The sequence below is a fragment of the Vanessa tameamea genome, chromosome 11 (assembly GCF_037043105.1).
Source record: "Vanessa tameamea isolate UH-Manoa-2023 chromosome 11, ilVanTame1 primary haplotype, whole genome shotgun sequence".
NCBI classification, from domain to species: domain Eukaryota; kingdom Metazoa; phylum Arthropoda; class Insecta; order Lepidoptera; family Nymphalidae; genus Vanessa; species Vanessa tameamea.
The window spans coordinates 9,283,314-9,295,925 of NC_087319.1; the positions used below are offsets into that span (position 1 = coordinate 9,283,314).

Genomic DNA, 12,612 nt, shown 5'->3' on the forward strand with positions numbered 1-12,612 from the left:
TTTTGTAATTTTAAAGATCTAAGCATACACAGACAGGACAGACAGCGGTAAGCGACTTTGTTTTATAATATGTAATCATATAAAAGTAGTTTAAAAAACGACGCCACGCAGGGCTTTATCGGTTAACACAAAACAAACCCTTTAATTTCAAAACTATTGAATTTAAAACCTAGTCTGATTTGTTACATTATACACCTAATTTAATTTATTATTTGATAATTTAAGTAAAATTATTTCGACTTATGATTACTACGTGATGACCCTTAGATAACGGTAAGTGACGGAAACTTCTAAAAATACCTACCGCAAGTTACACCTGATACATTTCACTAGTTTAAATTAAATTTAAACTTAATAAATTTAGAATATCTTAATTTGATTGTGTAGTTTAATAATTATATTTATTTACTCGTTTGATTTCGTCCTGACCGATTTTGGCCACACCGGTCAATGGTGTTACTTTACGTGTTTTTAGATGCACGGGAGTGACACTTCCTACTTCCAGCCTCCGCAGTTATTGTATTTCTATAGAAAACTCAATAGCTTTATATCGGCCTGACCTAAGGTTTGATCCCATGAACTCGAGATCTGCGGCCTTATATTTAGCCACTGGACCTGGTATTATGAAATTACTAAAAAATATTTAGTATCTTGTTTTTAGTATAGCTCAAAATAACATATTTTGGAAGATCTAAGATTCACGTGTTCGAACCAGAATATTCATCAAAGATTGCGAGTTCAAACAACTGAATTTTCATGTGCTTATAATTCATTAATTCATCGTGCTCGGTGGTGAAGAAAGACATCGCAAGGAACCCCGCATGTATTATATGAAAATCTGCCCAATGTTTATCCAATCCAAAATGATACCTAATACCTTACCTTATGAAAGGATACCTTAACTCAGAAATGGGTCTTTAATAGGCTGTCACTTTACACCGAAGTAATGATAACGACATTAACCTCATAGTAGGGCTTTGCCTATGCGTCTGAGTAGTACCACCAACTCATCACATATTCTATCGCCAAACATAATATTTGTAGTGTAGTTAGGGGGCATAACATCGTAGTCCTCAAGATTGGTGATTGGCGATGGAAAAGATAATTAATATTTATTTTTATGCCAATGTCTATGAGTTGTGGTGATCATTTACGATAAGGTGGCCCATCATTTGATGGACGACTTGTATTTATCTTACATAAATCTTAGTTTAGGATAGTTTATAACTTTGTACAGGAATCCTCGTCTTTGTCACATGATTCATTTGTATAGAATTTCACCGCTGTGCTTTGAGCACATATGTCCGTTAGGAAAGGAGGTGGACATTTTCGGTTTACATGGTCTTTATTGTCGAAGGAGTTCAGGTAGGCATTTCTGCCACGGTTCTCTATGAAACAAAGTATTAAAAGCCGGCACCGCTGCAGAAAAAGATGAAGCGAAAAAACGATCCACATTATTTTTTAGTTACATTTGCTGCTGAAGCACTTGGACCTTGAAGTAGTAGTGGAAAAAGCTTCATTAAAAGTATAACACCTCGCCTCTCCACTGGTGTCAGGAGGGCTGGTTCGTTTTTTGCCCAGAGGATCGGAATTGCGATTCAGTGAAAATCATGCTATGAACACGAGACATAAGTATGAGCTTATAATGCCAAGTTTCCGCTAAGTCAATAAATCCTTCTTGGGGCTAGGTATTTGTTTCTAAAGTAAAATTCGATTCATATATTCAAACTATTTATTAAAAAAACATTAATAAATAAAGCATTCAACAAACTATATAGACGATAAAAAATGTGGAGCTAATACTTGTTGACTTTCAGGCAGGTTATATTATATGAAATTGTATGTAACTAACATGATATTGTATTTTAAATGTTGGAAAAGAGTAATTTCTGAGTTTCTTGCTGGTTCTTCTTAGAAAAATTATTCCGAATCGGTGGTAGCTTTACTTAATATAGTTTTGTAACATGACGATTCAAAAGTGCCTGTGAAAACTTACTTTTTAATATTGAATTGGGTAATAAGTTAGTTACAGCATTAAATAAAACAAGTAGTGTAACTCAATCTTCTGTAGGAAGTTTATATTGTCATTCATAACAATTTGATTTAACATAATATTATGTCATGTAATGTCAATCATGTTAATATTTCCTGGTGATCTATATTCTCTTTATTCTTGTGTAAAATTGTGGTCCCGGTTTTATTTTTCCTTCTGAATAAGCAGTAATTTTTTTTTACACTTAAAAGAAAATTATTTACAAACCTTTTTATAAACATTTTAAATTGACAATTAAGAAAAAAAGATTAAATAATATATCATATGAAAATAAAATAGTGTAGCTTTGTATTGTTTTTTAACAATTAATAACCAATTTAAAAGTTAAGTTTCATAATATATACCTCTTTTAATATCATTAGTATAACTGACGTATTATTAAGCTGACGAAGATTCTAAAGAAAAACAATATATAACGTTTAAAATATTTTATTAATAAAGTAAATTATTATTATTAACCAATCATCATTTACCATCCGTAGCTCGCTCCCAAGCCGGTGTAGGTGACATGAGAAACGGCTGGGGCCGCGGAGTAAGTGACGGCAGATTTGAGAACAGGAGCCGTGGCGTAAGTGGAGATGGCAGGAGCAGCAGCAGCATATGTGGTTAAAGCCGGAGCTGCGTAAGTCTTAGTCAAAACCGGACTGGAGGCGTAGGTCAGAGGTGACGAATAGGAAACGGCAGGAGAGGCCAAAGTTTTGCTTAGGATGGGACCAGATGCATATGCAACGGGAGCGGCATGCGCTATTGAAGAGTACACAGCGGGAGATGCAGCATAACTGGCGACTGGTCTTGCTGCATACGCGATAGGAGAGCCGTGAGAAAGTGATGAATAGGCGATTGCAGGCGCGGAGTGAGATGAGATGGTCTGGTAAGATACAGCTGGAGAAATTGTTTTAGTAACAATTGGAGAGGCGGCATACGTTGCGATGGGGGCAGCGTGGCCAGTTGTTTGTGTAGAATACGAAACAGATGATACAGGTGCGCTGTATGTCAACGGCGCGGCGTGAAGAAGATTGCCGGCGGAGGCGATGCCCGCAGCGCACAAGAAGATTACCACCTGGAAATAAAATGTGTCTGTTATATTAAGTCAATAGCAAGTAATTACCAGTGTAGAAGTAACACTATTTAAAGATAAAAGTATAGTATTTAAAAAGAGTTAAGATCACGAATTAAATGGTAGTTACTTGTTACCGGTTATTTTATTCATAAAAATATTTTTTGTTTAGGGATGATACAACTGTCTACTCAACACAAATAAAGAACGTTTCAAAAGCACACGTGTGTGACGTATACGAACGACTTTAACGGCACGGCAAAAACAATTAATATATTCTTATTTAGATATAAAAAATCCCGTTACATTAGTAATGTTAATAATGACTTATTTTTTTTCGTACCTTTGAATACATGTTTGTTTGTTTCAGTTGTTGTCGTTGGAATGAATCTCGTATCAATTGCAAGATGCTTTTATATGGTTAGTGAGAACTGGTATTAACATTGTTTATTCACAACTCGACCCATCGCTGCAGGCGTTTTCTTATTTCAGTGTCAAGGTTATACGCCTCCGGAAATGATACACTAATTATAAGACCAAATCATCAATATTAAATTATATCATTTTATTTATAGCTATTATTTTTATTTTCCAATTAAATTAGTTTATAATCAAAATGAAATATGTGTTCCAAGTAGCATTTTATGTTTTATTTTTTTGAACTTTGTTAATTGTTTTTTTTTTTTTAATTAACTTGAGCGAAGGTTTTGCTGTTATGTGTAAATACATAAGTAGGGCTAAATACGATATATTTCCTATACTATAAGTATGCCAATACTATTTACTAAATTCAGTTTATTTCCGTTAAATTACATTTATATCCTTAAATCGGAAGTAATTAAAGTGTCGGAAAAGTTTTTATACAGAATTCCTCGATGATTCTTTTCGGTAGAAATATTTCGAACCAGAGGTAGCTTTGAAATTAATCTTGTAAAATTACGTTTTAAAAGCGCCAACCAGACAAAAATTTATAACATCTTGAGCATTACACCAGAAATGTATTACATTTAAAAAAAAAGATAATTATTGAATACATCTTAATAAATCCAATAAATCTGAATTTATTCATAAACTAACATGTATAATATAATTTTATAAAATGTATTGTTTGTTTGATTATTATATTTTGCTTAATTTTTCTTTGATATTCTATGAAGATATTTTTATATAAATTCGTTTATACAATATTCTGCTCTTGTATTCTGCTTAGTTTGTTTGCACTTACCCACTCGTTACCTAACTTCTTTCGATTCACCAAAAGTGTTCCGTGACAGATCGCTGTAAATGATAACAGTCGCTGCTTAAATTTCTAAATCAAATACAGTATTTTTCCTGTTATTCGGATTTGTTTTGCTTATTACCTGATATTTATTTATTCTTCACCAACAGAAATGAAAATATAACAGAGATAAATAAAATGAACACGATCATAATTGTATTTCTTTTTATATGAAATCACAACATGTATTAAATATTACGCAATTAAAATTAAATATTTATTTAGTTAATAAAATAAGAAAATTGCTTGTTGTTATATGCGAGCTTATATATAAAAAAGGTTATTGTTATATTTTATATCAATGATATTAATCGATTTGAATGCCGTTTGATGGATTACTATTATATAAAATAGAGAAATACGTTTATTTTTCATGGACAGTTCTAATACTGCCATGAATATCAATAATTAGTTGCCAATATCTATACTTAGTTTTATCATGCTACTCACTTAGTATATCAACTTAAATGTGTTTCTATATCATTCAATCGATCGCCATGATAATTGTTATACATACATAGAAATAAGGCACCATTCATGGGAACTGAACAGTTTTGTATGAAGGTTATGATTTGACATTATGATATTACAAGATTAAATCGGTCCTTGCTTTGTTTAGCGAAATAAATAATAGTTTTTCACTACAAACTATATCAATACGCATTATGTTAAGGAAGTTTTAAGGAAAAGTTAATGGTTTGAAGACATTAATTATTTTGGGTAGTTATAAGATTATTGTTTGAAAAAATATATGTATATACCAATGTTATTAAGCCGCGCCTAACGCCATTATTGATAAATGGGCTATGTTATAGAAAGTGTCACTATTGCTCGAAGACATTGGCACGGTAAGAATGATTAATAACTATCTCCTATATCTTTAATACGCCACCAACACTGTAAACAAAGATGTTAAGTCCCTTGTGCTATATGCTGATATGTAACGGGTGTTATCTATATTTCCAGAAGGGTTTACATAACATATATGATGCAGATGATAATGATAAATAATAATTATTACATATTTATTAAATTCAATGTTATTTATTAATTCCTACGAGCAAGGATTTCATAAGAAAGATTATACAGTTACACAGATTTGTTATGTTATGTTGCCTCTTATTAATAATGGCGTCTGGGAGCCGTAAAAAATAACTAAATCCTTTTATTATGCAGTTCGTACACTGAATCGATCCTAAAAATGTTATATCGAAGAATACGTGATGAAATCATTGAAAAAAAAACCATAATATTATAATGTAACCAGACCTTACAACACAAGAGACATTACCTAAATTATTAAAACTATAAAATTAGTATTAGGTCGTGATTTTTTAAATTTAATTTACATAATAAGGTGATGACTCGACCATTTTAGGACACAGCGTGCATTCTCAAGGGAGACTAGTGAATTACGCAGGACATATTGTACGAAGCGAAAATACAACTGCACACTCAATTCTCCTTTTATCATAATCCGCTAAGAGTTTATTGGGAATGTATAGACTGACTAGTTTCAGAAACCATCGCAGCAACCCGGATCTTTTCAGTCAATGTCAGTTTTCAATATTTATGTCAGAAAAACCTAATAAGTCCATATTTTTATTACGTAATTTAGAACAGTGATAAATAAAAGTTCAGTAGTGCTTTCGTTGTGTATCAATTACCAGTGATCTCCTGTAAATTGACAGTTAATCGAATTTGAATTCTTTTTCATAATGCTTAGTATGATTCAACCAAAGTTAGCAACTACATATTTCACTTGAATGCAATTCTTACATGTTTCATCTGAGTAATAATTTCTTTCTTCATTTTATTAAACTATTCATTTAATAATGAGATAAATGTAGAAAATTTTTTTCAATGGTTGATATAATTTAAAATATATATTTCTAGTGATTTTTTTTTTTATTTAATATTTTATTACATTGAAAAATCAAAAATTTCATTTTGGCCACAATAAATAATTTTTATCTTAATATAGTATCACGCATTAGTCTCACAATCGTTTAATTTAGTATCAAGCATTAGTCTTACAAACTTGTTTTTTTGAAATTTATATTATAACAAGCTTATATTGAAGTTGTAATATTTGTTTAGGTCAAATCTTGCAAGGTGAATAAGATTCACTCCATTTTATAACATGGAGTTGAAATTTTACATGCTCGTTCATTTTTGATGTCAATGCATTTTTATGGTAAGCATGACCTCATCCTACAGTTTACTACCTCTTGACGAAGGAATTCTTCATCGGTCAACAGCATGGTTATATATATTGTTTTTACTTTTTTTGTTTTATATCTTTGTAATAAAATTAAAATCAAAATTTGAATTCAAACTGACAAATGGTTTAATAATATAAAATAATTGTAAAATCTAATTATTTATGAAAAGGTCTCTTAATGTACTTTGGTGTAAAATAAAAGTAATATGTATTTTTTTATATTTTATTCGCGTTGTATAAAAATAAATATACACATGACATAAATCTAATTTTGTACACAATGGTTAAGTGATCACCAGCCGTGACCTGCAAGACCGCCGTAAGAATACGCAGGGGCAGCTGAGTATGTGACTGCTGATTTGTACACAGGGGCCGAAGCGTAAGTCGCAACTGGAGCAGCGTGGGCAGCGTAGCTCAGAGGAGCAGAGTATGAAACCGCTGGGGCAGCATAGCTCTTTACGATCGGGGCAGCAGCGTAGGTTGAGTAGGATGGGGCGGCGTAAGAAATAGCGGGAGCCGCATAACTCTTGTAGACTGGAGCAGCCGCGTACGTGGTGGCGTAGCTGGGAGCTGCAGCGTATGTTGCGTAGGGAGCGATGGTCTTAGCTACCACAGGTGTAGCGTGGGCGGTGTGGGTGGAGTATGACGAGACTGTGGACACAGCGGGTGCAACAGCTTTCACGACGGGAGCGGAGTATGCCACAGCGGGAGCTGCGTATGTTGAAATGGCAGGAGCAGCGTAGCTCTTGATGACGGGGGCTGATGCGTATGTAGCGTATGAGGCAACAGGAGCAGCGGCGTATGACGCTACGGGGGCAGCGGCATATGTGGCAACGGGAGCGGCGTACGAAGCTCCGTAAGTGGCTCCGTATAAGCCTCCAGCGCGGGCGGTCGCAACCGCGCACAGGAATACTACGAACTGAAAATAAACAAATAAAGCTTAGACGACATTTTAAACAGTTTTGCTGACCATTACAATACAGTTAATTGTATTATATTATTATTTATAACGAAATCATTTTCATTTATTTTTTAAGAAAATTATTTTTTTCTCTTAATAAATACGTTTAATATTTCTGCTTATTTAATAATACGTGAATATTTTATCTAATCATAAGTTTTTACCTTGGCTGTCATTTTATGATATTAAACTCGGTACGGCAAGTGATACGGTCAGTGTGTAGGCGCGTACTTTTATACCATTCTCGTTAGGTATCCCCGTGCGCCGGCTTAGCTTGTTTCGTTCTAGGCCTTACGTTAGAACCTTATTACGGATGTTAATATTTTATTAGTCATTAAATTCCATTTAATCTCAAATAACCTATATTTTTGGATTTGTATGAATAGAATAGATTGTTTTTAGTAAAATGTTTTTAAGTATTTTTAGAAAGTGAGATTTGTTTAATTGTTTTAAGTGGATTAAAAATGTTTTAAGATTTCTTTAAATACATTATTTTGAAAAATAAATACAATTGCTTGTATAACAACGCTTATAATATTTAATATTTTTAGTAACATGTTATTTTTTTGTGTAGGTAACATTATTATAGAGAATTTAACATTACATTACTTTCAGATTCGTTGTATAATTTTCGAATTCAGTGATTTCCGTAATTGAATTTTTGGATATTCGTTGATCTAGAAAAATCACGTAGCGAAATATTTGTTTTATTCATTCATTATTTTTATATTAATATAAAATAGGTAATAGTAAAAAAAATCATTAGATTTTACCATAAAAAAAAAACTTTCATTGTGTGATAATATAATTATTTATTATTGAACTTGTTAAATTTCAATAATAAATTAAATTAAATATATTTTTAATCTATGAATGATATCTTGTTTTCTTGAAGTTTATTACGAGATATTAGTTTAGCTATTTTTTTTTTTTTGTTAACAGAAATAAATTAATCTGTTTAATATAAATAGGTGTCAAAATTTAATATTGCACACTTAATAATTTTTCGTTTGTAATTACCATTTAATGAATTGTTAATACTATCAAATACTTTATAATATTTGCATATATTTTTTTATACATTAATAAAAAAATACAAGGAGATTTTAAAATAAAAATAATTATATATAGTTATTAATGTCATTAGTTGGTAACACTGGCTATATGGTTCAATAGTATTATGTAAGTTCCTAGCATACTATAAATCGATCAAGATCATGTATAGTCATTTGGGTCCGGCTGAATTTACGCGATACATATGCGTTAGAATACGTAATTCAGTACAGATAACCACATATGTCCTAATCACTCTTGATGTCATAGAAATAATGACTATTTTAGCTTAAAAATAAGTTGACCACCATACGGAGACAAGCCTCATTTGAGTTGTGTAAATGTACCCATGTGGCGCTTTTGTTTATGTAAGGGTTTGAACCTAGTTCATGGCATTGTTTTAAAATTATATATAAAGCACAGTTATTTTTTTAAATTTATAATTACTTATTATTCATAGTATCACAACAGAATTACAACACTGTGTCAATTTCGCGATTGTATTGCTGGTAATTTGCGAATTTTAATTCTCAAACTATATAAATACATCTACATGCATAATTATACCTTATAACATTCTTAATCATTAACTAATCGTGCAACCAGGTAAAAATACTGTAACGTAGGTCTAATACTTAGAAAAAGAAGCCTAAACATCGATTCTCATATATCATACATTGTAAATATGTGATACAAATCGTCTTTCCCTATTGCTTCCCCTTGGGTGACGAATTTTCAGAAGTGCAGTAACGGTTACCTTTTATTCACAAACAGAAGTCTAAATATATAATTCCGTGACAAAAACTGTCGCTTAGGATGTTTTTCCATGGACACTTTCATGCCCTATTTAACCACATTAGGAATTGAGTTTTCAAAAATCCTCTCTTAATACTTACTTTCGTTTCATAATCCAGTTCAATCCAGTGGTTTAGGTTGTGCACCGTATATCAGTCAGTCACTGAAAATAATAATTAAATTCCTATTATTAGAATTGTTTATTTTTTTTTAATTCTTTGAGTCTTTTAAAGTCACGGGTCCCGCGCTACTGACTAACATTTTATCAAGCAACACAACCATCTGTTGTGTGTTCGAAAATATTGAAATTGTATGCCATACAAATGTATTGTGTATTTTAATTTTCGTGGTAAAATAATTCTAAAAATTTAAAGTTTGACTGCTTTAAACTGCAAATAAAATTGCATCTTATATGCAATTTTGATAAAATATTACAATTGTATATTCGATATGTATTGATACATTTATTACTAATTTTATTTACCTGTACGTCCGTCCTATAATCGAAATGATTTATTCAATTTCGATTTTTTATGTATCAGAATGTATTAATAATATTCACAAAAATAGTTAATAATTAAGCCTAGTTTTCAATTAATAAAAAAGACTCAGTGTGAAAAAGAATTTCGGAATAATGAATTCAATTGAATTGTATACTACGCCTTATTCACATGTTACATTTTGCAATCCTGGACAGGTCAATCGTGCCGCCTCGCCCCATACAGCCTAAACTAGACTAGGCATTCGATATTGCATTAAAACTCACGGAGCCCATAATGTTGGTAACTTTTCTTTGTTTGACATAAACAACTTGTTTGACAATACACCAATTTGGTATATAGATTAACTTGATGCCAAGGAAATTTAAATCTTTTTCAATTACATGAAGGTTTTATATTGGTTGTTCAAAATTTGGCACGTGTTGACGAGACAATACATTAAGACGAACGTGAGTAAAATTTTACTCAGAGGCCGTTTGTTCACAGTTTATGCAACGATGAGATACCGCGTTTTTTGTCGCCTTAAAAGTAACACTTACTTGTTCAAGGAATTCGTAGTATTATATTATATTTAAAAATAAATTAGAATGAAGTTAAAATGGATGGTATTTTATTTGCAATAAAAACACTCTTATAAAAACAATTATATAATTCGTAACATGATAATTATCTTAAATAAGCACTTTACATAGCAGTAATATAATTTATACTTAATTAAACTGTCAGTCGCGCATACCATAAAAACTAAATATTTTAAACATTCACCATGTATATGTCGTACCGAGCCCTGTGAATGTCATGTGAGAAACTGCAGGAGCTTCGGCATAAGCGAGACTTTTAATTGCTACATTTTGTATCGGATTATAAGAATCATATGTCACCCCAGATGATTTTGGAACATCTGGTGCTGTGTACGGTCTTTCTTGGAGTTCAAATGGAGTACTGTGAGTGTGTGTAGTATAGGTAACAGGACCAGAATTTGTTTTAGTGGTCGGTGAATTTGATTCAGAATATAAAGCATTATATGCAAGTGGAGCACCAATTGAATCTGCATATATTGAATCAAACGAAAATCGTTGCTTATCTACAGAGTTGACTTGTGTTTCTTGAGGCGATGCATCTTTTTCATATATCGGAGCTGGTTCTGCATTCGCTTTGTAATTTGGTGGGTTACTGATAGCAGGGTAAGCAGATGGCGTTGTGGATTCAGGTGTAAAGTAAGACCCAATGGCGCCAGCTCTGGCAACTGCCAACCAGACCAAAAATATCGTTACCTGTAATAAAAGAAAATCAATTATAAGATTTGTTGTTTATATTCAATGAATCAACATATTTATTATAGAACGGGTATTTTTAGTGGATATGTTTAAACATTTACCCTTTCAATCATATTCGTTGTGTCATTTATCAGAATCAAAGTATCGAATGTGAGTATTTTTGTACATGTCTGGCTTTTATACATTGTAACTGTATGAATTAATCTAGTCTTTAATCAACTTCACCCTTTTCTGTAAAACGTAATGGCCATATTTTAAAACCTGTCATCAGACCTTAAACTCAGTAACCTTTACTTGAATCAACAGGCTTCCCAAAAATTTAAAAGCGGTCTTGCTATAATATTTGGGAACTCGTTTAAGTATCAAGAGTTATCATTGATCTCGTCTGTGGAAGAAATAACTTTTCATCTTTTCAACATGTAAAATTATTCCTAATATATTTTCGTACTTATTTCTCGCCTGAAAAACCTTCATCGTATTTAAAAATATATATATATTTCGTACAATGCATCTTTTTATTATTAAGATAATGACAATAGTATACTAGTATATAATAGACCTTCCAGTTCATTTACCGCTCATAGGCTACTAACTAGTGGTAGTCTGAAGCGATATAAAGATATGATACTGGTTCTTACGCAAGAGTTTTGAGAATTGCTCCGTCGTGCGTTTTGCACTTGCGATATGTCTATGGACTGAATAAAGTATTAGCATCCGTTAGCATATTAGATAGGCGTGTGGGAGTAACCTAAATGGAAAATTTGTTACAGACAGGTTTTGCATTTTGTTAATAATGATGATTCATACAGTGTAGTACATAAGAATATGATACTTTGTCAATCAATAATGTTCTATTAAAATTAATATTATTTATATACGAACAAAAGCAATGTCATTAGAAGATTCCATATAAAACTCAATCTAATAAATCGAAATCGAAATTAAATACTTTTATTTCAGACATTAGGTTCTTTTTTAGGAATTATGCTTTTAAAGTTGACTTGTTTCTTATTTTAAGTTAAATAAATGATAATTTATAATTTTTGCAACAACAAATTAAAGTAGAATACAATAAAGGCATTTATGTTTAATGAGCATATTTCACTGGTGGTTTACTTTGTCCAGGGATGTGCGGATACCACAAATTTAACAATTACTTAACAGTCAAATGATTTTTCTTTGTTTTAATTACGTGTGTTTGTTCGACGAAACTAGCCGAGATGGCCCAGTGGTTGGATGGCCCAAAACGAGGGCATCTTAACTAATTGCGGGTTCAAACCCAGGTAAGCCACTAAATTTTCATGTACTTATTTTTTATTTATAATTCAGTTCGTGCTCGGCGGTGAAAGAAAACATCGTGAGGAAACCTGCATGTGTCTAATTTTAACGAAATTCTACAACATGTTTATTCAC

General features: G+C 31.7%; 3 protein-coding genes across 3 annotated transcripts; all 3 read right to left on the bottom strand.

Annotated features, from left to right (window-relative positions):
- Positions 1–2,466: 2,466 nt before the first annotated feature.
- LOC135193496 (pupal cuticle protein C1B-like) lies at positions 2,467–3,590 on the bottom strand. The gene is made up of 2 exons (XM_064216212.1): positions 3,454–3,590; positions 2,467–3,113 (listed from the first exon to the last, which is right to left on the bottom strand). Exons 1-2 carry the CDS (start codon positions 3,463–3,465, stop codon positions 2,523–2,525), a joined length of 603 nt encoding a protein of 200 aa, XP_064072282.1. The 5' UTR covers positions 3,466–3,590; the 3' UTR covers positions 2,467–2,522.
- A 3,223-nt stretch (positions 3,591–6,813) lies between these two features.
- On the bottom strand, positions 6,814–7,871 carry LOC113402531 (pupal cuticle protein C1B-like). The gene is made up of 2 exons (XM_026642813.2): positions 7,739–7,871; positions 6,814–7,532 (listed from the first exon to the last, which is right to left on the bottom strand). The coding sequence occupies exons 1-2, from the start codon at positions 7,748–7,750 to the stop codon at positions 6,906–6,908; spliced, it is 639 nt and encodes a 212-aa protein (XP_026498598.2). The 5' UTR covers positions 7,751–7,871; the 3' UTR covers positions 6,814–6,905.
- Positions 7,872–10,553: 2,682 nt separating this feature from the next.
- LOC113402579 (uncharacterized) lies at positions 10,554–11,933 on the bottom strand. Its single transcript, XM_026642871.2, has 3 exons — positions 11,838–11,933; positions 11,301–11,584; positions 10,554–11,196 (listed from the first exon to the last, which is right to left on the bottom strand). Exons 2-3 carry the CDS (start codon positions 11,382–11,384, stop codon positions 10,684–10,686), a joined length of 597 nt encoding a protein of 198 aa, XP_026498656.2. The 5' UTR covers positions 11,385–11,584; positions 11,838–11,933; the 3' UTR covers positions 10,554–10,683.
- Between the last annotated feature and the right edge of the window lie 679 nt (positions 11,934–12,612).

Bases quoted from the DNA above. Each gene is read 5' to 3' on its own strand.
- LOC113402579 (XM_026642871.2), bottom strand. From the start codon at position 11,384: ATGTATAAAAGCCAGACATGTACAAAAATACTCACATTCGATACTTTG. The intron at 11,197-11,300 runs GTAAATGTTTAA...CTTTTATTACAG, and splicing joins CAACGAATATGATTGAAAGG to GTAACGATATTTTTGGTCTG.